This window comes from Sylvia atricapilla, chromosome 3 (genome assembly GCF_009819655.1).
Source record: "Sylvia atricapilla isolate bSylAtr1 chromosome 3, bSylAtr1.pri, whole genome shotgun sequence".
Classification (NCBI taxonomy): Eukaryota; Metazoa; Chordata; class Aves; order Passeriformes; family Sylviidae; genus Sylvia; species Sylvia atricapilla.
The window spans coordinates 866,555-894,115 of NC_089142.1; the positions used below are offsets into that span (position 1 = coordinate 866,555).

Here is a 27,561-nt window from a genome sequence, read left to right on the forward strand (position 1 = left end):
GTGAAGCTCCCTTGGCCTGAGGGATCCCCAGGCACACCCCTGCAGCAGCAGCACCTCAGGCTGAACTCCCCAGGAGGGCTGAAGGAATATCACCAACCCCCAGCACTCGGCACAGGCAGAGGAGATGATGTCTTGGCCCAATTTTGGTCTGGGAGCTTTGAAAGACAGCGAGAGGTGACATGAAGGGCAGCAGCATTCAGCCCCTGGCCCAAGGCCTGCCAGGGAGCAGGAAAGGAAGGGAGGGGAGGCCAGGCCAGTGACAGGTGCCCGGAGATTTAAAGCCTTTTAGTTTAACTTGATCTCTCCCCACGGGGGGGGGGTCCTTCTGGCCCTTTGGCTGCTCGATCTGCAATTCCAGGCCGGTCCATCTGCCAGGATCACCTGCCAGGATCACCCCGAGGCAGAGGGAGGCTCCTCACAACCCCTGAGTGATGGCACAGGCTCCTCACACCCGAGTGAGGGCAGAGGTGACAGTGCTTTGTGGGACCCAGCACACTAAGGACAGGACCCCAGGGCTCTGCCTGAACCGGTCAATCCCGACTGGAGCCGTTCCCTCAGGGAAATGGGAGAAGCAGGAGTCCAAACCCAGGAGATGGGGCTTTATTTTTGGTGGATGTTCATGGAAAGGCAAGGCCTCGGCTCCAGCCACAAGCTGGATGCTACTGGCCAGACTGGGAGCTCTGGAGGCCACGGCAGCAGGAATTCCCTGCCCCAGCACGGAGCCCCCAGGCCCAGGCTGGCACGGGACGGATGTGCCCAACACACAGTGGCTGATAAGGCACTTGAAATGACTACAAGCCATGAGGCAACCTGCTGCCCCCTGTCTTTCCTTCTTTTCTTCTTTTCCTTCCTTCCCTCCCTCCCCCGGGAGCTGTGGAGATTAACCTAAGGGAGAACGGGGTGTTGCGGGGAGCCGGGGCCCGGCTGGAGGAGCTGTCGGGGTGTCACCAGGGCCACCTCACTGGTGGAATTTCCTGCTGGGGCTGTTGGCATGGTCCAGCAGGAGCTGGCAGGGTGTGAACTGGCTGCCGTACACGGCCTCGTACTTGCGCAGTTTGTCCACCAGCTGCCGGGCGCCGTAGGAGTCTGCGAACCTGAAGGGACCTGTGGGGACAGGGACACAGTAGGGACACAGCAGGGACACAGCAGGGACAGGGAAGGAGAAGCACCAAGCTGCCTGGAAGGGTCCCAGCATCCAGAAGCAATGGTTCTGTCCCATTTGTGTTTCTTCACAAGAGACCTCCCCAGTCTCTGAGCAGGGTGAGGCAGGATTCTGCTCCCTGCTCACCTGAGCAGGGCAGAGGCACTCGAGTGCTGGGGACAAGCTGGGACATGGATAATCACAGAATCATGGATGGTTTGGGTGGGAAGGGATCTCAAAACTCATCCAGTCTCACCCCTGCCATGGGCAGGGACACCTTTCACTATCCCAGGGTGCTCCAAACCCTGTCCAGCCTGGGCCTGGACACTTCCCGGGGTCCAGAGGCATCCACAGCTTCTCTGGGCACCCTGTGCCAGGGCCTGCCCACTCTCACAGCCAAGAATTCCTTCCCAATATCCTGTCTAACCATGGGAAGCCATTCCCCATTGTCCTGTTCCTCCATGCCTTTGTAAGGAAGTCCTTTGGGTGCTCCCTCAGTCTGAATTTGGCTCAAGGAAGGAAAGCACCAGACACGTGCCAGAAGCACAACCTTGGGTCCAAGAGCCCTTGGTGAACTCCAGCAGCAGTTCCATGGAATGCATCAGAACATCATGGTTCTGAGCATCAGAACCATGGAATTATTTAGGGTGGAAAAACCCTTTGAGACTATTGAGTCCAAACATTCCCCAGCAGCGCCGAGACTACCACCAACCCACGTGTCCAAGTGCCGCATGCAGAGGGCTTTTCAACACCTCCAGGCATGGAAATTCAAAACCACAGCTGTGCTAGGGCTGGACAGCTCTTTCCACAAAGGAATTATTCCCAATAACCAACCTACACCCTCTCTGATGCAGCCTGATTTCCTCAGGCCCAAACCTTCACTCCTGCCTTGCCACAGGGCTGCAGGGGAGCTTTGGAACCCTGAGGGCAGTGAGAACACTCACCTCCCAGGCAGGGTGGGAAGCCCAGGCCGAAGACAGCCCCGATGTCCCCCTCCACGGGGTTGCTGAGGATGCCCTCCTGCAGGCACATGGCGGCCTCGTTGACAAACCGCGTCACCAGCCGCATCTGGATGTCCTCGTCGGAGCAGCTGCAGGACACAGCCTGTGTGTGAGGGCTGGGCAGGGACAGCACACAGAGCCAGGCCAGGGCTGGGAGTGGCCCAATCCACGTGAGGATCGGGGCTAAGCTCTGTGATGTATCCTGAAGCAGGCATTAAGAACCGGGGAATGGTGGAGTTTGGAAGGGACCTCTGGGGTTCCTCTAGTCCCCATGCCCAAGCAGGGTTTTCTGGAGTATGGCACTCAGGATTGTGTCCAGATGGATTTGGAATAAAAGCAAGGGTTTGATCAGCCTCTGTGTTCAGCAATGTCATGGAATCACAGAATGGTTTGGGTGGGAAGGGACCTCATAGTTCATCCAGTTCTACCTCCTGCTACAGGTAGGGACACCTCCCACTGTCCCAGGTGCTCCAACCCCAGTGTCCAGCCTGGCCTTGGGCACTGCCAGGGATCCAGGGGCAGCCCCAGCTGCTCTGGGCACCCTGTGCCAGCCCTGCCCACCCTGCCAGGGAACAATTCCTGCCCCAGAGCCCATCCAGCCCTGCCCTGGGCACTGGGAAGCCATTCCTTGTGTCCTGTCCCTGCAGCCCTTGTCCCCAGTCCCTCTGCAGCTCTCCTGGAGCCCCTTTAGGCCCTGGAAGATGCTCTGAGCTCTCCCTGGAGCCTTCTCCTGTCCAGGTGAGCACCCCCAGCTCTCCCAGCCTGGCTTTATGCAGAGGGACTGCAGCCCTTGAAGCTCCATGTCCCTCAACACCACCCACTGCACCTCGTGCTGCTGCTCAGAGCACAGTGAGCTGGGCAGGGCCTGAGCCAGCCCCAGCCTTCCCTCACACACAGGTACTCACACATCAGGATTCGCTGGCACCCTGAACTTTTCCAAGATCTCATCCATGCCAGAATTCACACTCCTGTTCTTCACTCCCTCCTGGTACACATAGAAACCTTTCCCTGCCTTGCGACCTGTGGGGATCAAAGCAGACGAGTCAGCTCCTGCCACGTATCCCGTTTCCTCCTGACACCTTGGATCTTGTTTTGTGCCTGCTGTTCATGCTCAGGGAGCAGATCCTTCCAGCACTGTGCACCTCAAGCAGCACAGATCTGCTGCCTCAGCAGGGGCAGAGGGAAGGGATCCAGCTTCACCTGACTGACCCCTTGGCAAGATGCTGCCACCGAATGCCTTCTCAGATCCAAAGGACCAACAGCACCACTGCTGCTGTGGGAGGGAATCCAGCCCCATTCCCAGGGCTGTTCTCCCACTGCCTGGGGTAGGAGAGGCTGATGGATCCTGGTGCTTACCCCAAGAGTAGAGGAAAGCTCAAAACACCTTTGCTGAAAACCCCTTAGCTGAAAACCCTCAAGCTGGAAATCCCTTTGCTGAAAACCCCTTAGCTGAAAACCCTCAAGCTGGAAACACCTCAGCAGCTCACCTAAGAAGCCTTTCTGCACCATGAGCTTGAAGAGGTCGATGCTGCCCCCTCCGAAGCGAGGGCCAAAAGCCTTGCCCAGGTCCTCGGCCACGTGTGTGGCCACGTCCACGCCCACCTCATCAATCAGCGTGGCCGCTCCCACCGGGAAGCCGAAGGCTGTGGAGATGGCATCCACTTTCTTCGGGTCAACGCCCTCCTGCGGGAAAGGAGGGGAAGCGATTGGATCTCAGCGTGGGGCAGAGAGCCCAGCTCCATGAACTGACTGCAAACACGAGCCAAGAGCTGGCTGGGGACAACCACAAGACCCAGGGCTGGTGACCCACATCCTCTCCTGTTCACACCCAAAGCAGAAGGGATTTTTGAGACTGTTTGGGGGATGCTCAGGAGCTGATGGGACACTCACCTGGAGGACTCGGACCACCTCGGACAGCATTGGCCCCAAGCACCTGGTGGTGTAGAATCCAGGCCCATCCTGGGGAAAAGCAGAGCAGCAGGGAGGCAGGTGAGCTCTTGGCAGCACCACAACTGTGGTTCATAGCCCAGGCTGCAGTTCAGACACCCCAAGCCTCATCTCCTGCACTATGGTACTGACTGCTAGAACAGGTTTGGGTTTTTTTTTTTTTTTCCCTGTAGAGCTCAGCAGTGTTTGCAGGCTTCCATGAACTTACTCCTTGGAAGCTCCCATGCCAGTGTTTTTATTTGAACTAGTGCCTGCAGGCCCAGAGCTGGCTGCTGCTTCACCAAGCCCAACAGGCTGGTGAGGAAAAGGGTGCTCAGCACAAGGGAAATCAGCATAAGCCAGTTGTTCCACCTCTGCTGCACCCCACAAAGTCAGAAAGCCACAGATGAGCTGCAAACTGCCCTTCAGGGAGGCAGCTGAGGTGGGATGAGGCTCAGGGAAGCAGCACTGTGTCCCCACGGGTGTTTGGAGATGCCCAGAGCACTTTCTGACAAGCCAGTTTTCCCAGCACTACAGGAGAGACGTGCTCAGCATTTCTGGCAACCTCAGGAATCAAGAAAAAGACAGAGACACCTTCCTCTGTTTCAGATTGCTCCAAGCCCTTTCCACAGTGGCCTTGGACAATTCCAGGAATGGGGCAGCCATGGCAACCTGTGCCAGGGCCTCCCCACCCTCACAGGGAAGAATTTATCCCTAAAATCCAATCGAAATCTACTTTTCCATGTATTCCTGCCTTTCTCCCACAAGATTTAACCCAGGCAGAGGAGAGCACCTGCTCAGTGACCCTCTGTCCTTGCAGCCTGCCAGGGAGCTGACGTGGTGACAGTCCTGCCCAGACTGCTCTGTCTGTCTGGGATGCCCTGGAAGCTGTGTGGGGCAGGAATGCCAGCTCCTCATGCTGGCCCTGTGCCTGCTGGCTTTCCATGGCTGCTCTGTGGGACATGTGAGGATCATCTGGGCACTTGCCCCTTTCTGACCTTCCTTTTCACTTCTCAGAGGAGCAGCCAATGCTCTTTTTATTTAGCACCCAGCCCCTGCTGTGTGCTGTGTCCCCTCACCTTCACCACGATGACCACTTTGCCCTGTTTGAGGCCAACAGCAACAGCAGAAGCCGCCGTGTCCTGGGAGGTTTTGTCTGTGGTGATGATTTCCAGCAGCTGCATCTTGTCAACAGGGGAGAAGTAGTGCATCCCAATCACCTGGCAGAGAGAAGAGCTGGCTTCAGATGGATTCTGGCTCCCAGAGGAATCAGCTGGGCAAGCTGAGTGCAGAGGGAAGGCCAGCCTGGGCTGCAGGGCCCTGAGCACACTCTGTTCCTCTGTGACAGGAGTGCTCTCCAATTCCCTTCTCCCCTTGGTTTTTCCACGTGCCCAGGAGCTCCTGCCTTTGAGGATTAAGGTGTAATTTTTACAGGACCACTTCATAGTCTGGGAGTCAAACCTGCCTTGGGAATCCCTGAGCTCATCCCCAGGGAAATGATGGGCATGGTGTGACCTGGAGGGGGATCTGAGCTGCTCAAAAGGCAGCCCCACCCAGCTGCTGTGTCTGCTGGGCTCAGACTGGAGCAGCACTCAGGGAGTCCCTGCGTGCTGCCTGTGAATGCCTTTGCTGAGGAAGTGAATTTAAGGATGAAAAGGCTTCTATCCAGAAAGTCATTACAGGGGGAAGTGCAGCCTTCCCCCGGGAGCAGCGTTTAAGTGGAGATTATCCGGCTGTGAGCCTCACTTTCTGAATGTCACCATGCCATCAGCGTGTCACCTTCATGCCTCCTGGCAGCCACACTTGGCACCAAGCCCTGTGTTAAGTCACAGGCACCTTGCTGAGTTGCAGGCTGCAAAACTAATTAAAGAAAATGTGCTAATTAGTTAACTGACTTCCTATGAGTTTCCCCTTAAGAGTCATTGCACAGGCAATTTAAACAGCGAGAGGATGTTATTTGCAAGGATGAACAAATGAGGCTCAGTTGGCAATCTGGGTGCACCAGAGGTCTCACAGCAAATGAGGAAGAGGCTCAGCAGGGTGACAGGAACCTCCAGCAGGTCACCTCACACTCACAGGCACCACAGGTACCCCTGGCAGGGCAGTCCACTGCTGCCTCAGGGCTGTAGGAATGAGTGCTCCTGCTCACACGGACTGAGGCTGGAAAAGCCCTGCAAGATCATGGAGTCCAAGCTGTGCCTCATTCCTCCCTTTTCACCAGCCTAGAACACTGAGAGCCACACCCAGGAATTCCCTGGACACCTCCAGGGATGGGGACTCCCATGGGCAGCCCCTTCCAATGCCTGACTACACTTTCCAGGAAGAAACTCCTCCTGATATCCAAGCTGAATCTGCCCTGGAACAGCTTGAGGCCATTTCTTCTCATCCTGTTCCCTGGGAGCAGAGCCCAAGCCCCACCTGGCTCCAACCTTCTACAGCTTCTCTGCCCCCATGTGCACCAACACTTTCTGATGTGTGCTGACCTGCCCCACCAACACCACCCTTGGCATGAATTCACCTTCCCTACCTTCCCACCTGTCCCCAGATCAGCTCTTTGTTCAAAGCTTGCACTGGGAGCAGAGGATGAGCTGTGCCATGTCCTGAGGAGGGAGCAGAAGGTCTCCAGAGCAAAGCCACCTCACCATGGACAGCTCTGTGCAGGGCACGTGGCCCTGGGGACTCACCTTCTCAGGCCTCTTGCTGGCAGCAGCAATCTGGCTGATGGGGAGGGCAGAGGTGTTACTGGCAAAGATACAGTGAGCAGGGATCACCTGGAGGGGACAAGGGACAGCACACAGTGAGCAGGGATCACCTGGAGGGGACAAGGGACAGGACACAGTGAGCAGAGATCACCTGGAGGGGACAAGGGACAGCACACAGTGAGCAGGGATCACCTGGAGGGGACAAGGGACAGCACACAGTGAGCAGGGATCACCTGGAGGGGACAAGGGATAGGACACACTGAGCAGGGATCACCTGGAGGGGACAAGGGATAGGACACAGTGAGCAAAGATCACTTGGAGGGGACAAGGGATAGGACACAGTGAGCAAAGATCACTTGGAGGGGACAAGGGACAGCACACAGTGAGCAGGGATCAGCTGGAGGGGACAAGGGATAGGACACAGTGAATAGGGATCACCTGGAGGGGACAAGGGACAGCACACAGTGAGCAGGGATCACCTGGAGGGGTGGAAGGGGCTGTGTCAGCACACAGGATCTGCAGTGGGATCCAGAGTGTGACATACAGAGCCCTGGGAGATCAGGGAACCCTGGCAAACAAGGCAAACTGGGTTTGCTCATTAGAAGCTGATTGGGAAGCAGTAGTTCAAGTCAGACATGCCCTGAACTCTCCCCAGGGCTGCAGTATCAATCCCAGAGCTTCCATGTTTCTGCCAGGCCTCTGCAGCCACAGGAGACACTGCAGGGAACACCCCTTCCCCCAGTGTGCCCTTGAACAGAACACAGGGACAGAAGGACTGCAAGGTGTGGAGATGCCACAGCACATCACTGTCACATCAACGTCCTCAGACGAATGGAAACTTTCTCTGGAGCACTCCCAGGAATCAGGGAATGTCAGAATGTCTGTGCATTCAGCTACCAATTCCTAATGGAGCAGGGAATGTCCCCAGTGAACAGAAAGGCTGTCCCTTGATGTCACCCATGTCCTGGTGTAACTGATTTGTACCAAGAACCCAACTGCAGCACAAAGGGGAGGGGACAACCCAGCAGCAGAGCCCAGGACCCTCCACCACCCAGGGGCTGCTCAGGACTGATACTCACAGCCTCCACCTCCTTCAGCACTTTGTGTTTGATGTTGATGTCCTCAAACACGGCCTCAATGACCATGTCTGCCTTCTCAAAGCCCTTGTAGTCCAGCTGGCCCATCAGGTTGCTGAGGATGGAGTCCCTCTCAAAGGATGTCAGGCTCTTCTTTTTCACCTTGCCGTTCAGCCTAGGGAGGGACAGCTCTGTCACAGCTCCTGAGTGGACCAGCCAGGCTGCTGGAGGTGCACTAGAGGAATCCCTCCTCTCTCCCTCCCTGAGCTGGGACCCAAAACTCCATCTCCAACCCTGCAGGACTGTCACTCTGTGCTCTGAACCCTCCCTCCATGTGGAATCAGCAGAGTCCTGCTCCCACAGCTCAGCTGAGGGTCAGCTACTGACATTCCTGATGACACATAGCTGAGTACTATTACTGCAGAGCCAAGAGAACAGGGAAAGAAACCCAGGAAGAAAACCCTGGAATGCCTTCCCTGACATGGGCCTTTAGGCAGCCAGAATCACTCTTTCCTTAGCTCTAGAAGTTACTGCTGAATCTTAGGTCTCTGCCTATCCAAGGAGCTAAGGCTGTGCTACTGGGTCTATCCCACAGCAATATCCCAAAATAAAGCTTTTCCAGTGGCTCCTCCAGCAGAACAGCAGTGTGAGGAGTTCCTGATGCTGACAGCAGAGGAGAACTGTGACTAAAACCAGCCCAGTACCACCAGAACAAACCCCCCTGAACTCACATACCCCTTGTAGACCTGCTGCTGGCCTCTGTCCAGACCCTTCTGTGCAGTGTCCTTCAGAATGGTCTTGATGCCCTTGTCCACGGAAACCTGGGCGATCCCGGCTCCCATGAGCCCTGCTCCCAGCACAGCCAGAGTCCTGCAGGGGACACACAGGGGACACACTCAAAGCTGGACATGGCTGCTCCTGTCACCACCTGGGAGAGGCCTCCAGGATGCAGGGGTCAGCCTCTGGAGGCTGGAAACCTCTGCTCTGATGCACAACTCTCCAGCCCACTCGATCCCAGGAGCCTTCCGGAGGTTCTCCAACTGCTCCTTCAGGCATCCCACACTGGCACTTACTTGACTTCTTTCTGAGGTGTCCCAAACTTGTTCTTCTTGCAGTGCACCTGCCCGTGGTAGAGCCCCATCAGTGCCTTGGATTCCTTGGTCACTGCAAGTTGGCCAAAGCTCTGGAGGAAAGGGAAGAGGGAAGCAGAGTTTGGCATTAAAGAGCTGCCCCAGAGGCAGCGCATCAAAAACAGGGCAAGTGGGGAGACAGGCACCGTGTGACTGCACAGGGGAGCAACCTGGAGAGAAAAGGACAAGGGACCAGGTCACCTCTGAGGGGAGGCACCTTCTGGGCTCAGCACAGCCCACCCTGCACCACCTCCTCCTCCCCAACAGCACAAAGAGCTGGAGGTGCTGCAGAGAGTCCAGAGGAGGCACTGAGGTGATCAGAGGGATGGAGCAGCTCTGCTCTAAGGAAAGGCTGGGAGAGACTTGGGATTGTTCAGCCTGTTCAGCTCTGGGGTGACCTCACTGTGGCCTTGCAGTGCCTGGAGGAGCTGACAGGAAAGATGGAGAGAGACCTGGGACAAGGGCTGGAGGGACAGGACACAGGGAATGGCTTCTGGGATGGGATCTGGGGCAGGAATTGTTCCCTGGCAGGGTGGGCAGGGCTGGCACAGGGTGCCCAGAGCAGCTGGGGCTGCCCCTGGATCCCTGGCAGTGCCCAAGGCCAGGCTGGACACTGGGGTTGGAGCCCCTGGGACAGTGGGAGGTGACCCTGGGACACTGGGAGGTGACCCTGGGACAGTGGGAGGTGTCCCTGCCATGGCAGGAGTGGGATGGGATGAGCTTTGAGGTCCCTTCCAGCCCAAACCACTCTGGGATTTGATGATTCCAGTTCCTCAGTGACAGAGCTGGTTTCCCTGACACGAGAGCCTTCCTCCCCATCACACACCCCACAATAACTGGGGCACTCTTCCCACAGGTCCAGGTGGAAGCACTGTGTCCTCAGGTTTTGACAAAAATCCTTACAAACAGGTCAGTTCTCCCTGACAGCAGCAGCTTGATCCTATTTTTAGAGAATCACAGGCAACAAAATCTAAGGCCTGCATTACCTCCCAGCACTCAGCACGAATGTTCTGAGGAACACAAAGCATAAGCACACACTAAATAAATGTTGTTGGAGCCAAGTCTGCCAAGGAAAAGCAGGGAATGAGGTTTGGAGCAGGTTGTACCTTCCTTCACCACTGCCCTGTGAGTTAAAATACCCAAAACAAAGCCTAGAAAAGAATCTGCAAACTCCTGTCTCCTAGGGGGAAGAGAGGGAGGCAGTAAAATAGCCACAACACTGACACTTATTATTCTTCAGGGGTTCTGGGAAGATCTCCATCCTGCTGCTGTTCTGGGGGAAAAAAAAAAATCCATTCATTCTTTGCTGTAAGGAACAGAGTATCCCAAGGCTTTTATTCAGCACCAGACCAAACGTGGGTGGAATGCACAACCAGCAGGGATGGGGCACAGCCAGGAGGGCACTGGTAAGGTGACAGCTACAGCTACAGGCCTTGGCACCAGAAAGGAACAAAGAGAGTTACAAAGCACATCAGGGAAGCAGGAGATGGATGGATTTCATCAGCATTTAAGGGGCAACGACCTTGGGGATGACCCAAATACAGAGATAATCAGTTGGAAATGTGAGGCTGCTGGGGACTCAATCTTGCAGAGCTGGCAGTGCCCAGGTAACCCCACCTGTGACTCTGTGCACAGCCAGAACTGCCTGTGTGGCACCAGAAAGAACAAATTTGAGCAAAACTGTGGCAAAAACAGGATCAGTGAGGAAAAAGTCATTTGGGGATAGGTTGTTTATTATGGCAGAGAAATGGAGGGATGAGGATGGCTGAGGAGAACAAAGACTCTGTGTGTGTGTGTGTGTGTGTAATAAACAGGTCACACACAAGCTGCTGGGAAGGACACTTGCCTGCTCCAGCCCTGAACCTGCCCACCACGGCTGTTCTACACCCTCAATTAAACTCTATTCCAGTTTCTCCTGTGCCCCAGCAAAGCTCAGGCAGGATTGGATGTGTTTAGGACATGAGGCCAATGTGCCAGCACGGTCAGATGAGTGACAGATGAAACATGGCCAGCCAGCTCCTAGAGGAGGGTGTGGAACCTCAGCTCTGCTCCCTCATCCAGGAGGAGCAGCACCAATCACCCACAGTGGCTCTGCCCGTCAGTGCTTTGTGTTGAGGCTGGAAGTGCCCAAGGCCAGCCTGGATGGGGCTTGGAGCAGCCTGGGGTAGGGGAAGGTGTCCTGCCCGTGACAGGGGGAGGAATGGGATAAGCAGCAGGTTGTGATGAACCCTTTGTGTGGGTAAACACAGATCCCCTGACCACAGCAGTGCCTGATCCCTGCCAGGAATCTCCTCTCCTTACCTGGGATTCAATGAGGTATCCAGCATCATTCCCCTGATCCAGCCCAGTTTTTACGACCTAATCCAAAAGAGTAGATACACACCACAGTTCAGTCATGCTGCAAACACACACTTTAACAGATTCCCTGTTGTTTCCAGTGAGCCCTCCCCAACATTCAAGGCACATTTCAGACTCCCTGAGGCCTGTTCCTGCTGCTCTTAGCAGAGCTGCATCACCCTGTCCTTCTAGTACAGGACAGGTGAGGAGTTTTCCACCAGGTACACTTTTACCATTCCTGATTTTAGGAACTGTGCTCCTGCAATATCACTGCTCTCCGAATCCTGCACAAATTTTAGAGCAGCCTTGGCAACAACTTCAGTACTGAAGTCATTTTACAATAAGGATTCATTCAGAGTGTCTGTAACAGGATGTCTGTGTGACAGAAGGGACTAGCGTAGTTAGTACATTATGTATTTAGTGCTGTGAAAATTAATAGCAATTTCTATTTTTATGGTGTTGAACAGGTTTCCTGATCTCGTCAGAGACTGCACAGAAAACCTGGGAAAGCTGAAGCTGAAAGTCTCATGGGCAAAATATTCCAGCTAAGCCTTCCCTCAGTTGGGAGTCCCTCACTGGTACCAGTACCCATAAACTGGTGATGATATTTTGGGCAGTGATTCTGAATTCTGTCCCACAGCCAGCACTCCTCAGGACTGATCTCTGTGAGGATCAGGATGCTGGCTTGACTCAGAGGAAGGATCACCTTCCCTCTGCCTGTCCCACATTATCCCACAGACCCAGCAGCCCTGCAGCAGGAGGGTTACCTCGATGATCTTCAGAGGAGCAGGGTAGAGACCTTTGGTTTGCTTTTGGACTTTGCTCTCCACTGTCTTGTAAACTTGCTGCCTCACGAAGGGAAGAGCCATGGCATAGTCTGTTAGCCCTGCAAGGTGAGACAGAACAGGGATCAGGGAACACAAATGTGAATATCTGCACTGGAAACGTGCACCTGAAAACCCAGGCACAGGCAGCAGGGGCTGCTCCAAGGGTTTCCATGGATTATCCCATGGATAAGCTTCATTGAGGGCTGAAGTGTGCTCTTAACACAACTGGTGACAGACTGAGCCCCAGGAAGCAGAACTCCCACAGAGATGTTCCCATTTCTGGGCTGTGCTGTGGAGGATCAGCGTGGAGCAGCCCCATGTACCTCTTGCCACTCAAGTCCACAAAACTCGCCACTAAAACTTTGCAGATGGACAGTCCCTGGAGGTACCAGCTCCCTCTCACTCCTTAGGGCCTGGCCCCCTTCCAGCAACCTCAGGAGCCACCACATCCAGCTCTGCCAAAGCCTGGATCTGCAGGGCAATGCTTTCCTCTACCACCACCCCACACTGCTCAAAAGATGATTCCAACATGAAATAACTTGGTTTTGAAACGGAATTAAGTAGGAGCACAAAGACATCCTGGAGAAGCCAAGCTGGATTTCACTCACTGCTGTCCCTTGGGATTTGTCCATGCTGACTTACTCTGCATGAGCCCTCTGGATCTCTTGGCAGACACAGTCTTGTTGGCCAGTCCCCTGGCAAAGCCAATGGCCACCTCCTCCAGGTACTCGATTGTTCTTGCTTCAGGAGTCTTCACTCCTGGCCCTGGCGAGAGCAAAGAGCACAGCACAAGTTATCCCTGAGGAATGAGGCTGCAGGGAAACCAGGACAAGACACAACATGATGGGCCTTTGAACTGCTCCCACTCCATTCCCCACTCCTGTTGGGATTTTCTTGCTTATGACCAAGAGTGGAAAGGCTCAGCAGGGACCACACGAAGGCCCCAAGGGATTTATATCAAGGGCATTGTGCAGAAATGCTGGAAATCCAGCTCCCTCCCTACTCTGCAATCAGATCAGGTGGCTCAGGGATCTTCTACCAGCCTCTGGACATCTCCAAGGACAGAGGTTACATGACCTCTCTGGAGGTATCTTCAGCTCCTGGCCATCTTTTTGTCACTTGTGCTTGTATCCTTCAAACCTTCCACTTCACATAACTGCAGGCACCCAAAATCCTGAGGGAACTGAGGTGTTCTGCCTGCCCTCCCTCTTGCTCCTCTCCTCTCCTACTGTGCCAACAAAGAGCTGTTAAATACACAGAGTGCAGAATCCCTGGAAATCCCTGTACTGGAGCCAATGTCCAACCAAGCCCAACCTTTGAACTCAGTGCAGGAAACCTCTCAATTGATTTGGCTGCTGCAACACCCTGTAACACCTGGCCCAACTTTAAGCTGTCCCACAATGAAGCAAGTCACCACAAAACCAGTTTTAGCAGCCTCTGAGGGGAGTTGCATCATTTCCAAGCACAGGAATCCTCATTTCCAGACAATTGTATCATCAGGACAGGAGGACACAGCACAGGGCTGATCAAGAAGCTGTGAGATGCTGCCAGAGGCAAACTCTGAGTCATTAATGACAGAGCAGTGCCTGGTGAAGCTGCACAGGGCCACAGAGTAGAGCCTGGAGCTAAATGTGCAACTTTGGGCTGAACAAACCTGGTGACATTACAACCCTGCAGCTGGGCAGGACCATTCACCATAGAGCCTGCTCCAAACACACCCACATACTGCAGTCCTCAGAGCTAAGGAAACATCCCCAGACACCCTGACAGAAGAGACAGGTAAAATCCAGTATCAGAAACTCCCTCCTGTTTCATCTCCCATTATTCTCCTCCTCCAAAAGGTCCTTGGCTGCAAGGTTTTATTCACAGAAACTCAGAATTGTTTGGTTGGGAAGGGAATGTTAGAGGTCATATAATTCTCTCCCAGCCATGGCAGGGACAACTCCCACTGTCCCAGGGTCACCTGCCACTGTCCCAGGAGCTCCAACCCCAGTGTCCAGCCTGGCCTTGGGCACTGCCAGGGATCCAGGGGCAGCCCCAGCTGCTCTGGGCACCCTGTGCCAGCCCTGCCCACCCTGCCAGGGAACAATTCCTGCCCAAAATCCCACCCAAATCTTTGAAGCCATTTCCACTTTGAAGCCATTCCCTGTGTCCTGTCCCTGCAGCCCTTGTCCCCAGTCCCTCTGCAGCTCTCCTGGAGCCCCTTTAGGCCCTGGAAGATGCTCTGAGCTCTCCCTGGAGCCTTCTCCTGTCCAGGTGAGCACCCCCAGCCTGGCTCTGTGGCAGAGGGGCTCCAGCCCTTGCAGCATCTCTGTGGCCCCTTTGTTTCACCTCTCTGTTTAACAGCTTGAAGGTTTTCACCCAGCAGACCCCAGAAAGCTGCTCCCTGCTGAGGGAGCCTCTCAGCAAGAAGGAGATAAAGCAGCACAAACACCCTCTGACAGCTCAGGGAAGCTCCCTGTGGAAGTCTTCCTCCTGCCCTGGCAGAATGTCAGCCAGTGCAAGGAAAATGAGGCCAAACACAACAACATAGCTGATTTTACAAGCAGCAGACAAAATACAGCTCAGAGCTGCTGCATAATCTACATTTCAGCAATGCCCAGTGGGTTTTAGAGAATTCACTGGAAACTTGAGAGCATCTGGGAGTTGAGAGCTCAGACTTCACCAGCTTCCAAATTTTCTTCTCACCATACAAGGCTGAGACCTTCAGCCTTATAACTTGATGTGCTACAAGATGTCAATCCCTCATTCCAGCAGCTTGGATATATTACTAAGTGCTGGATTCTGACACTCCAGCTGACAAAACCTGCTTTGTTTCAAACTCTGAGCTGTGAGAACCATCCACAGGAAGTGACTGACCCCACGTGTGTGGGTTGACTTTACCTGCAGTTAATTCCCTGCAGGTTTAATTGACCTGCAGTGTTTTGTTGTGTCCTAACCCAGGAGCTCTGAGCTGTCCATTCCCATCTGCTTTCTTTTATAAATGGCACATGCCAGAACTGGATTCAGGGAATGCTGCAGAGCTCCCTGCTGAGGGAGAACTGACTGCATGCCCTGAAATTGCCTCCTGATTGATGGTGTCTGTCTCCTTCCAAGCTTTCTGTCATTAGTTAAAGCATCACCCCAGGTAGAGCTGCTTTCCCCAGACACAGAGTGAACAGGAGCCCTCCTGGCACTGGCTGCTGTTTGGGTAACAAGGAACACATCCAATGTTTGCATATAATTTGTATTTCTGTGTTCCTCCTACGTGCTTCTCTGGGCTGAGCCAGGATTCCCAGCAGCTCCTCAGAAAGCTCATGTTTCCTTTCAGCAGCTTGGGGTAATTGTGGATAGAAACAGCCACGTTTGCTAGCTCTTAAAAACCAATTCGCTTCTAAACAAGTATCCAGTGGGGAAAGTTTTTCCAAGCAATTTTAACTCCAGCTGAGAACCACAGATCTGTTTTATAGGAGTGACTACAGGTAAAGATAAGCTAAGGGTATCTGTGTATCCTGGGCTGATCACCCCAGTGTGGGCAGCAGGGAAGGGGAGATTCTGCCCCTGTGTTCAGGTGAGAGCCCACCTGCAGAGCTGTCCCAGCCCTGGGGACAGCAGCACAAGGAGCTGGAGCTGCTGGAGAGAGAACAGAGGAGGCACTGAGGTGATCAGAGGGATGGAGCAGCTCTGCTCTAAGGAAAGGCTGGGAGAGACTTGGGATTGTTCAGCCTGTTCAGCTCTGGGGTGACCTCACTGTGGCCTTGCAGTGCCTGGAGGAGCTGACAGGAAAGATGGAGAGAGACCTGGGACAAGGGCTGCAGGGACAGGACACAGGGAATGGCTTCTGGGATGGGCTCTGGGGCAGGAATTGTTCCCTGGCAGGGTGGGCAGGGCTGGCACAGGGTGCCCAGAGCAGCTGGGGCTGCCCCTGGATCCCTGGCAGTGCCCAAGGCCAGGCTGGACACTGGGGTTGGAGCCCCTGGGACAGTGGGAGGTGTCCCTGGGACAGTGGGAGGTGTCCCATAGGAAGGGACTGGATGAGCTTTAAGGTCCCTTCCAACCCAGCCATTCCATGATCCTGTGATCCATGGGACACACTGTGGGACAGCACGGACACCAGGGCTTCCCTGGCACTGCTCAGGGTGGGGAGCAGCAGCTTTTTATTAATTTTATTTTCTTCAGCACCCCTAGTGTGTCCTGCCTGTGCTCTGCCTGGGGAAACCATGCTCAGCACCCTCCAGCTCCATGGCAGTGCCAGCTGGAGCAGTGGCTTCCATTCCAGCTCCTGAGTGAGGCTGATGACACCTCTCAGGAAGCTCTGGAGGGTTTAATCCTCAAACTCCTCATTTAGTCACCTCCCAAGAAAGCTTTCCTAGTGAAAGAACTTTAGGAGCAAGACATGATTCAGCAGGCTGCTCAGCACTTGGAATCCTGCAGTTTGCAGGGAATTTCTCCACCCAGCTGGCAATTCTGAGTGCCTAAGCCATGGGGGCTGCCTGCTCCAGCTCCTGTCAGGGGTTACCATCTGCAGGCTGCAGAAACACAGACATCAGTCATCTATTGTCCTTCCATTAGGGGCTGCAATCTGTCCTCTGACATGATGAATGAGCAATGTGGGCTCTTATCTGGGTAATTAGCTGAAGGAGGAGAGCCAGCAGGCCTGCCCTCCATGCTGACCTCTCCTGTTCACTCTGCTGCTGCTGCAGCCTCACATTTCAAGGTTCCTGTACTTGTAAGGAAGGAACAGGGATTCCCCTGAAGAGCAGGATGAGACCTCTCCACACATTTTGGGGAGGGGAGAGGTTCCCTGACAGGCAGCAGAACATCAAGGAACTGAGGGGACACCGTGTCTGACCTAGTGGGTCCACCAGTTGGTCAACCAGCCCCATCTTCTTGGCTCTGTCTGCACGGATGTTCCTCCCAGTCAGCATCATATCAAAGGCAGCAGGAAGTCCCACCTAGAAGGGCACAAAGAGGATTCCAGAGTGGGAGTCTGCCAAGCAGAAGGGGCTGTGGGGTCAAGTTTTCCTCTTACTCACCATCTTTGGCAGCCTTTGAGTACCCCCTGCTCCGGGCAGGAGACCCAGCAACACTTCAGGTGTTCCCAAGACTGTTTTCCTGTCCTTTGTTGCTACTCTGTAGTGACAGGCAATGGCAACCTTAAAATGGAAGAGAAAAGGAAAGGTTTCCTTGTGAAAGAAAACAAAAGAACTGGGCAGCTCACACAGCTCTCTCCCACACACTGCCTCAGCTTTCCTCATGACCCTGCTGTAATTTCTCAATCCAACTGCCCAAATTCCCTCTGTGCCCCGATGGGATTCTTCTGGGGGATGGCAGCAAGTAGGTGTGAGATGAACATCAAACCTCCAAGCTGATTTTAAATCTCACCTAGACCATCAAGGGCTTAATTAATTCCTTACACCAAGAGAGTCCCATCTACGGATCAGCCATGATTCCTGGTTTACCCCTGGACTGCCAAGTCCAGATGAGTCAACAGAGTGGGTGTAAAAAGCCTGAGAAATCAGTACAAACTGAAGAGACTCCATCCCAAGATTACACTGTCTCAGTAACAACTCTGCTCCAGGAATTAGCAGAGCCTTGCAGTTTACAAAATCCTGGATGGAGATGACAAGGCAGAAGATCCAGCAAAAGTGCCAGAGGGGTGGAGCTGCCTGTGTCCCCACACTCACCCCTCTCACAGCAGCCCTACAAAGAATGGAAGTTGCTGGGATACAAGGCTCACTTCATCTGAAAAGCAACACTTCCCAGGCTGAACTCTGCCAGCAGCATTGATACAGACCCAATGCCTGCTGGAAACAGCCACTTTTCCCTTGGACATTCATCTAAATATTAGCCTGGCCCACACAGGTTTGGATTTGATTTGCTCTCTCTTTCCACAGCAGCAGCAGCAGAGCCCTGAAGCACAACCAAGCCATTAACTTGCCACAAACTCATTTACATGGTGTAATGAGCCCTCATCAGCTCCCAAATTCCTCTCACAATACCAGTCCTGCCAGCATCATTTGGGGAACCAGAGAAGCAGCAGAGTCAGCTCAAACTCCTGCCGTGAGCCTCAGCATTGTCCAGTACCTCCAGCCCTCCTCCCAGGCAGCTGCCACTGATGGCAGCCACCACGGGCTTGGGAGAGTGCTCAATCTTTTCCAGCATCTTCTGTCCATCCTGAGAGAGCTGAGTCACTTCCTGAGCAGTCTTGCAGGCTTCAAGCATGCTGAGGGGAGGAGAGAGGTGGATCAGGATGGGAAAAGCACCGACAAAACAACAGGAAAATGAGAGTTTTTCATGGGTTTGTCCCTGTTCTACAATCTCCAGTGCCTGACAGGCAGGCAAGAGCTGTTTAGGCCCAAGTTTTGGATCAGACAACACAAGGAGACTAAACCCAGCAGGGTCAGGGCCTGCAGGCTGACAGGGGCTGTGCATGAGGCACTGAATGGGATCCCTTGTGCCAGGGCTCTGGAAGCCTTTGGGAGAGGAGGAAGGGTCACAGGAAACCTCAAAGCACTTGCCAGGAAGGGTGGAGGAAAGAGCCCAGAATCACTCTTTAGAGGAGCAGATGGCCAGTGCTCTGATGCCACACTGCCAATTAGAGACTCCTTGTGCCAATTATTCTCCTGGAGGCTCGTGGCCTTTGGCAGGTAGGAGAAATTTGGGATGCTGAAGGTGCTGAGGCCAGGAGACACCTCTTAACCACAGCCTGGCCTTTGCTCTGCTCACCTCCTTCCTTCCTGAACAGGGAGTGAGTCTCTGACGCTGGACAAAGCCAGCCAAAAACGTAACACGGTTTTGGAGGGTTTATTTTTAATTTACCTTCTTTCCTCAGAGCTTTCTGGCTTTTAATGTCTTTAAGCAACTATTCTGTCCTGTCAGTGTCAGTAGTAGGAGCCAGTGACATTCCAGGTCCCAGGGGCCACCCACAGGATCATCCCACAGCCTGGAAAAGTTACCCAGGGAGCCTGGAGGCTGCTCAGCACAGGGGCAGAGTGCCAAACCCTGCCCAAACGAGGGGCCAGGCTGGAAGGCTGCCAGGCACTTCAACCCAGCTTAAACGAGTCCTGCATGTGAATTACCCACTCTTGTTTTACCCCAGGCCAAAGGACAATGCCCACCCCAGAGCCAGGATGGGTCTCCTTGGCTGCAGGAAGGAGTGACCAAGTGTCACAGCCAGGAGGGGTTTAAGGATCTGCCACGTCCCTCTTTGCCAAGATCCTCCCTTCATTCCAGCGACTCTGAAATCCTGAGCATTTCACTCCCAGCCTGTGCCTCACCCCAGGGAGATATCAGGGACAAACTGCTGGATTTCAGGGACAGTTCCATGAGCTCCTGAAGCCCTGTGCTGCCTTGAGTTCAATGCAAGATGTATTCTATTTTCCATCTGTTGAAACCAGTTGGGGAGGTGTTTTTTTTTTTTTCTTTATGTGCTCTATGACCCTTTCCTCATGGCTCCAGAGTGGGGAGGGAATGGGTGTCTTCTGTTACTGGGCCAGCTGTTAAACCAGCTGGGGCAGTGTTTCTTTATCCCTTCCAGGACCCACCCAAGGGATATCTGCTGTTCATGGGCCATCCAGGCTCACTGCATGACGGATAAAATTCCATCACCCCACTGGGAGATGCTCCACACAATGGGAGGAGCCCAGCATTCCTACCTGGATAAAAATCTGAGATTCAGACCACCAGCACAGCCTGTTTGCACTGGATTCTCAGAGGAAGACTGGACCCATCTACACCACCACTGGACCATCAGAGGAAAACTACACCCTTCTACAGGATCAATTCTGCTCCCACAGAACCACATCTGTCACTGCAGGAGGACTTCATTGGACTGCTCCCAACACACTGGGTGTCAAGTTATATTCTGACTCTGTCAGTGTTCTTCTTTTTTGTTCATTTGGGGTTTTTTTGTACTAGCACAATTTTAATATTCCCACAAAGAACTGCTGAAGGTGAATCCCTATTCCTATATCTTTGCCTGAAAGCCCCTCAATTTCAAAACCACAATAATTTCAGAGGGAGGGGGTTTACACTCCCCATTCCAAGGCAAGCCCTGGCTGTTCCCTGGCTTTTCCCTGGCTGTCCAAACCATGACACTGTGCTTACTTGAGGTCAGCTCCAGCGATGAAGGAGCCAGGCTTGGAGGAGATGAGCACAGCACTCTTCACGGCCTCGTTGGCCCAGATCTCGTTCATCACCTCGGTGAACTCGGCGCTCAGCTGCTTGGACAGTGTGTTCACCTGGGGGCAAAATCAGCAGCAGCTCAACTGGAGCCCAAACCTGCTGCAAGTTCCTTCAGCCTTGGCCTAGCACAAAGCCCACTTCAGGATAAAACCCTGCAGCAGGGCATCTGTAATTAGGAAATTCCTCTTTGTGGGTTTGTGGCTGCGAACGTTGATTTTATGAACTTGTAAACTGGTTTATTTTTTCCCCCAATATAATGATTTGGGATGGAAAGGATCTTTCATGGTGATCTCATCCAGACCCCTGCAATGAGCAGGGACACCTTCCCCACACATCTTCCCACCAGCTTTACTGAATGGCTGCAACAAGCAGGACAAATCCAGCTTGGGTTCTTTAGCTACCATCAAATCCTCATATAAAATAGAGTATTTCAAATCTGAGACTGCTGCTGCTCTTCAAAGGAAAGAAGTGTATAAAAAAAAACCCCTTCTGGTCTGCTACAATTAATACAAGATTTTTCATAGCAGTAGTAGTTCAATCTTTATATCTTGTATTGTATCAGAGCAGTTCAGCTGCTTTGCTTTAAAAAACCAGGTTTTTATTGTAAGCTCTACCACTGTTCCTAAAGAGCATTTCCATCTGTGAGATGACATCTGAAATTCACTACTGCTTATGAGACTCCAAAATGCGTTTTTAGATGTATTCCTCAGATGTCATTTACAGAGTTCCTGCCTCCTGATACCTGAAGAACAACTGCAGCTGCATTGACCTAAAAAATGAGAATTAGCTTCTATTTATACTGTATTCATGATAATAGAAACAAAAGCATTTATGGATTCAAAGTTACTGAAGTATGGACACATTCTTCAACTAATACAAGAACTAAGCAAGATTTAATTTTTTAAACTTTTCCTTAAGATTTGGAACTTAAGACCTTGTGCCTGGGAGAGAGACAAATTAGCTTAGAACACACAGTGTACTCCAGAGGTCTCATTAAAATCCCCAAATCTTCTTTTTCCTCCTTTCCTTTTCCTTTGCTCCCAGCTCTGTCAGGCTGCAGGTTAGGAAAGCTCTCAGCCTTCCACGGGAATTTTTAATACCTTGGAATTTGGCGTGTTGAAGCGCACGACAGCAACATCCCCTTTGATATCACAGCTGACGTGGGTTCTGCCTGCAAACAAACACAAGGCTGGGGTCAGCTCCTGCTCCAGGGATTTTAAAGAAAAAAAAAATGGACTTACAGAAAAGCTTCACACTTACTCTGGAGGGCACTGGAGGTGGAGATGTTACGGCAGGCATAACCTAAGGGAAAGATGTGACAGGCGTTAAAGGGATTCTCAGCAGTGTCAGCTTCACTCTTACAACTCTTCTTGCCTGCCAAGGGCAGATTTTGGAAACCTTGGGCACGAGCCAGTCCCTCCCCTGACAGCCTGACCTGTGTCCCCACCAGGGTCCAGCAGGTCCCACAGCACTGCAGGGCCCTTCTCAGCACAGATCCCACACCGCAGTGCCCAACCCAGAGCGGCAAAAATGAAATCCTTCTTGCCAGCCAGCTGACAAGGGATGGAGCAGCTGGCACAGGGAGTTTGGCCTTTATCATCCTCATTCCAACCTCTTCACGTGCTAAACCAGGGACCTTCTTGCACTTTGGGGAGCTTCAAGGTGAATCCCCAGCAAAGCAAACACAAGTGTCCAGGGGATTTCTGTAAAAACACACTCTGCTGCCAGCAAACGGGGCCAGTCCAAGTGTGACCACACAGATCTCAGGGGACACAACTGGAAGGCCACAAAGGGCTCACAAAATATTTATTCTTGCCTCCATCTATCAGCAAAATACTCAGAATCACAGACTGCTTTGGGTGGGAAGGGACCTTAAAGCCCACCCAGTGTCACCCCTCTGCCATGGCAGGGACACCTCCCACTGTCCCAGGGTCACCTCCCACTATCCCAGGGTCACCTCCCACTGTCCCAGGTGCTCCAACCCCAGTGTCCAGCCTGGCCTTGGGCACTGCCAGGGATCCAGGGGCAGCCCCAGCTGCTCTGGGCACCCTGTGCCAGCCCTGCCCACCCTGCCAGGGAACAATTCCTGCCCCAGAGCCCATCCAGCCCTGCCCTGGGCACTGGGAAGCCATTCCCTGTGTCCTGTCCCTGCAGCCCTTGTCCCCAGTCCCTCTGCAGCTCTTGGATCCACCTCTACTAATGACATACAAAACACACAAACATGTGAAGACATTCCAGAGCCCTCAGAAAACTCCAACTGCAAGATTAACAAATTGTACCCACAAGATTCTGACTCACAAATCTCCTTTTCCTGCCCAGAAATCGTGTTTGAGCCCACGATCTCTCAGTACATGAATGAACCCCAGCTCCATTCAAGCAACCTTGATCTTGACCCCGAGGATCCCCTAACTCAGATCCAGGCTGAATCCCTGCCAAATCTGCTTTAACCCTGAATTCCAATAAAAGTGTCACTTCCACATGTATCTACCAACCCACACACACAGGCAATTAGCCAGGGGAGGGGCTCTGCTTAACACTGATAAAACCTCCAGGGATGAAACATTCCCATTCCCAGCAGCAAGAAGGGAGAATAATCCAACACCAGGAGAATAACCAACAGGTTTTTCCCCCCTCCTCAGCCCCGTGACACGGGCTCAGGGCTGGGGCCCTGCTGCACTTTGGCCTCCTTTCCACCTTGTCTGGGCTGCTGGCAGCAGGGGCTGACCTTTGCTCCCATTCCTGAGCCCAGGATATGCAGCGTGATGCCGTGGAGATGGAAATTCAGCGCCAGGCTGTCCCAGCAAACAGGTCTGGGGTGCCTGTGTCATGTGCCCACAGCAGCATTTCATAAACAAAGAGTGAACCAGTTCCCACCCCAAAGCTCCTCAGCAATATTTAATACCCACAACGTGATTGCTCCAATTTCCCTAAACTCTCTGTGTGCTCATGGCAGGTACTCCTGAAAATAAAATTCGATTCCCACAAACCAAGTGTGGGCTGACAGCAATTCCTCTGGTGAGAGATGCTGCCCAGCAGAACATCATGCACCTTTGATCAGCAATAAAAGCCATGCAACCTCTTTAAAGAGAAGGCAAGGGCTGAACTGTCTCCCTGAATTCATTCATTCAATCCTTGCAGCAAGTTGGGACAGTGCAAGGTGTCCCTGCCCACGGCAGGGGTGTGGAACAAGATGAGCTTTATGATCCCTCCCAACCAAACCAGTCTGGGATTCCGTGTTTTTTGCTCTTTACACAGCTTTCCTTTTCCTTATCAGTTCTCAAACAGATTCCTTCCATGAAAACCTTCAGACTTCCATTCCACTCTGCCTTTTCATTCTCACAAAAAACAAAGGGATGAAGCAGGAAAAAAATAAATCAAGGGGATGACTGGACAAATCTCACTCCACTCGAACATCAACTCTTTTGGGAGAGGTGCTGTCAGCAGTGTACCAGCTGGTTAACACTGGAGTGAATCTTCTGTAGCCTGGCAGTGGTTTATTTTAAATCCAGCATACTTGTGGAAAACATCTTTTGCCAGGAAGTGAAAGCAGCTCCTTGGTCTTGGTGCCTGCTTTCGGTGCTGATCCCTTCAGCACTGCAATAGGAACGTGCCAAGACCAGAGCCACAAAAATCATCCAAACTGCTGCAGGAAGCAGAAGCCCAGCTTCAGACTTCCACCATGTCCCATCATTCATTCCAGAGTCAAAGCCCTGAAAATGAGTTCCAGTCTCACTCCTCCACTCACTCCAGCTCAAACACTGCCCAACACCAGGACACCAACGCTTCAGGTGCCCTCAGGACTTTGCCAAGGACTTGGATGCACCAGGGAATGGACAACACCCCTCCCACTGCTCAGCCTGCTCCTTCCCACTTTCTCTTTTCCCTGTTGCTGCCTCAGCTGCTTCCCTGCCCAACACTTCCCCTTCCCTCCCTTCCACTCACCCGGCCGTGGCACACCACTGGAACTGGGAACTGCCTCCATGGCTGATGGCTCAGGGAAAAAGCCTTTTTCCAGTCCTGGAGCACCCCAAGGCCCAGTAGGATGGATGGGATGAAGCTCAGGCCCCCTGAGCTGTCCCTGTGAGCTGAGCACGGAGCTGTGACCCGTGAGATGGGCAACTCCAGGCAGACTGAGCTTCCCAATCCACTCTGGGAATCTAGCAGCTCACGGATGTGGCCCAGCAGGTACAGCCAGCCCCAGAGCTCACCTGGCTCCTGACTGCTCCCTGCCTTTGGGCTGCCCTGGAGAGCTTTGCATCCACTTCCCAATCGCTTTGCAAGGCAGAACGGGGGCATTAATTAATTATGAACAGCGACAGCGTCCTCGGAGCGGCTCCAGGGCTGTTTGTTGTGAAGAGCTTCACCAGTTACAACCAGAATTCCAACCAGCAACAGCCTGGGAGCTCCCTGGAGCTGCCACAAGTCTGTTCATCAGCGATTGCAGCACCCTGTCACGTACAAACTTGCTCCAAGGCTGCAGAACCGTGGAATTGCTCACGTTGGAAAAGAGCTCTCAGAGCGCCGAGCTCAGCTTTGAGTTTAAATGGAACACGGCTGGACTTTGGCTCAATATCAACACCAGGCTCAGGGGCCCTTCAGAGTGCTCAAAGATGAGGATTCCAGAGCTTCCCAGCCAGGCCCTTCAGCCTACCCAGGGCTCCTGGGGGTTTGGCAGCCAGGAAGCACCAAACCAGCTCTGTGAACAGGCAGCAGAGAGCCACAGCCCTGCCCGGGCTGGCAAGGGAGATGCCTCACACAAAATCATGGAATGCCAGGATGGTTTAACCGGGAAGGAACATTAAAGCCCATCCCATCCCATCCCATGGCAGGGACACCTGCCACTGTCCCAGGGTCACCTCCCACTGTCCCAGGTGCTCCAACCCCAGTGTCCAGCCTGGCCTTGGGCACTGCCAGGGATCCAGGGGCAGCCCCAGCTGCTCTGGGCACCCTGTGCCAGCCCTGCCCACCCTGCCAGGGAACAATTCCTGCCCAACATCTCATCTAAATCTTCCCTTTTGCAGTTTAAAGCCATTCCCTGTGTGCTGGCCCAATTCCTTCTCCAGCTCTCCTGGAGCCCCGTTAGGCCCTGCAAGGGGCTCTAAGTTCTCCTCCTCTTCTCCAAGCTGAACAATCCCAATTCCATCAGCTGAGAGATCATGGAGCACCTGGAGACAGGGCACACCCTCCCCCTCTGTGGGATGCCAAGGATGTCCCTTCCCATGGATATCCCTGCGTGCCTGGAGGGCAGTCACAGGATCTGGACACCCAAGGGCACTGGGGACAGGCACATGTCTCAGGGCACAAGGACACTGTCCCCCTGTGGCTCAGCTCACGTGCAGGGACCACGCTGACTGGAGGGTATGTCCCCTCTCAGTGCCAGGTCTCAGGGACTCCCCAGAAGGGCACAGAGAATCCTACAGTGTGTCCCCCTGCACACAACCCCCAGAAACACCAGGACAGACCTTGGCGGGGATGTTGGGGACCTGCCAGGGACCTCCCCAGGTAACTCACAGGCCACGGGGACAAACCCCTCACACGGGGCACAGACACACGTGGGGACACCTCCCACCCCACAGCTCCCCTGGGGATCCCCCGGTCCTCACAGCCCCTTCCTTGGGAACATTTCTCACAGTCCCCACGGTCACACCACCTGAAAAACCCTTCGGGACACCCCCTAATCCCTGCCACAGCACCAGGAAATCCTCTCTGTGACAGCCTGTCCCTCATCCCCTCAGTGCCACCCCAGGCCTCGCCCACTTAGTGCCCTGTCGGTGCTTCCCCACCTCTGAGTGTCCCCTCCCCAAACCTTCAGTGTTTTCCTCCTGCACCCTCAGTGTCCCCCTTCTGCACCCTCAGTGTCCCCCTTTTGCACCCTCAGTGTCCCTTCTGCCCTCACCTCTCAGTGTCCCCCTCCTGCACCCTCAGTGTCCCCTCCCTGCACCCTCAGTGTCCCCCTTCTGCACCCTCAGTGTTCCCCTTCTGCACCCTCAGTGTCCCCTCCCTGCACCCTCAGTGTCCCCCTTCTGCACCCTCAGTGTCCCCCCCTGCACCCTCAGTGTCCCCCCCTTGCACCCTCAGTGTCCCCCTTCTGCACCCTCAGTGTCCCCTCTGCCCTCACCTCTCAGTGTCCCCCTTCTGCACCCTCAGTGTCCCCCTTCTGCACCCTCAGTGTCCCCCTTCTGCACCCTCAGTGTCCCCTCCCTGCACCCTCAGTGTCCTCCCTCCTTCACCCTCAGTGTCCTCCTTCTGCACCCTCAGTGTCCCCCTTCTGCACCCTCAGTGTCCCCTCCCTGCACCCTCAGTGTCCTCCTCCTGCACCCTCAGTGTCCCCCTTTCGCACCCTTAGTGTCCCCCCCTGCACCCTCAGTGTCCCCCCCTTGCACCCTCAGTGTCCCCCTTCTGCACCCTCAGTGTCCCCTCTGCCCTCACCTCTCAGTGTCCCCCTTCTGCACCCTCAGTGTCCCCCTTCTGCACCCTCAGTGTCCCCCTTCTGCACCCTCAGTGTCCCCTCCCTGCACCCTCAGTGTCCTCCCTCCTTCACCCTCAGTGTCCTCCTTCTGCACCCTCAGTGTCCCCCTCCTGCACCCTCAGTGTCCTCCTTCTGCACCCTCAGTGTCCCCCTCCTGCACCTTCAGTGTCCCCCCTGTCCCCTAAAACTCACTCCTCAGCGTGCCCCATCCCAGCGCAGTCCTCGCTCTCTCGGTGCTCCCCCAACCCTTCACTGCCCCCTCGCTGTCCCCCTGCTCGTCAGTCCTCCCCTTCCCTCAATGTCCCCTCAATATCCCCTCAATGTCCCCTCCAATATCTCCGTCCGTCACCGCTCAGTGTCCCCACCCCTCGGCGCTCCCCTCACGCCGGGAACCACCGCCCTCCCGCCGCCTCCCGCTCCCCGCCGTCCCCTCGCTCACCTCGGGGCGGGGTGCGCCTCGTGGGGCCGGCCCTGGCGGCGGCCGGCAGCCGGCCGAGACTGCCGATAGCCCTCACCGCCGCCGCCATCTTCGCCGAGGTCGAATGAGGGAGAGGCCGCCGGGGGCCTGAGCGCTCCCGCCCCGCCCACAGCGTCCCGCCCGCGGCCGCGGCCGCCCGCCGCGCCGCCTGCTCCTTTCTCCGCCGCCACCACCCTGCTGCCTCCTCTGCTCCGCTCTCCGCGGCGTCTCGGGTGTTTTTAATCGGCGCCGAGCGGGAGCGGATTGCGGGAGAGGCCGGGGAAGGGCTGCGGAGAGGCTGTGGTGGGGCGGTGTGGGTCAGGCGCGCC

The 27,561-nt window shown here is 54.3% G+C and overlaps 1 protein-coding gene across 1 annotated transcript; it reads right to left on the minus strand.

The window, feature by feature from the left end:
- Positions 1–578: 578 nt before the first annotated feature.
- On the minus strand, positions 579–27,329 carry HADHA (hydroxyacyl-CoA dehydrogenase trifunctional multienzyme complex subunit alpha). The gene is made up of 20 exons (XM_066314568.1): positions 27,215–27,329; positions 21,567–21,608; positions 21,407–21,477; positions 20,229–20,362; positions 18,207–18,345; positions 17,156–17,275; positions 16,972–17,074; positions 12,783–12,905; positions 12,081–12,199; positions 11,278–11,334; positions 8,920–9,029; positions 8,582–8,716; positions 7,850–8,021; positions 6,753–6,839; positions 5,148–5,288; positions 4,033–4,101; positions 3,630–3,825; positions 3,048–3,162; positions 2,086–2,231; positions 579–1,104 (listed from the first exon to the last, which is right to left on the minus strand). The coding sequence occupies exons 1-20, from the start codon at positions 27,300–27,302 to the stop codon at positions 959–961; spliced, it is 2,313 nt and encodes a 770-aa protein (XP_066170665.1). The 5' UTR covers positions 27,303–27,329; the 3' UTR covers positions 579–958.
- Positions 27,330–27,561: the final 232 nt, after the last annotated feature.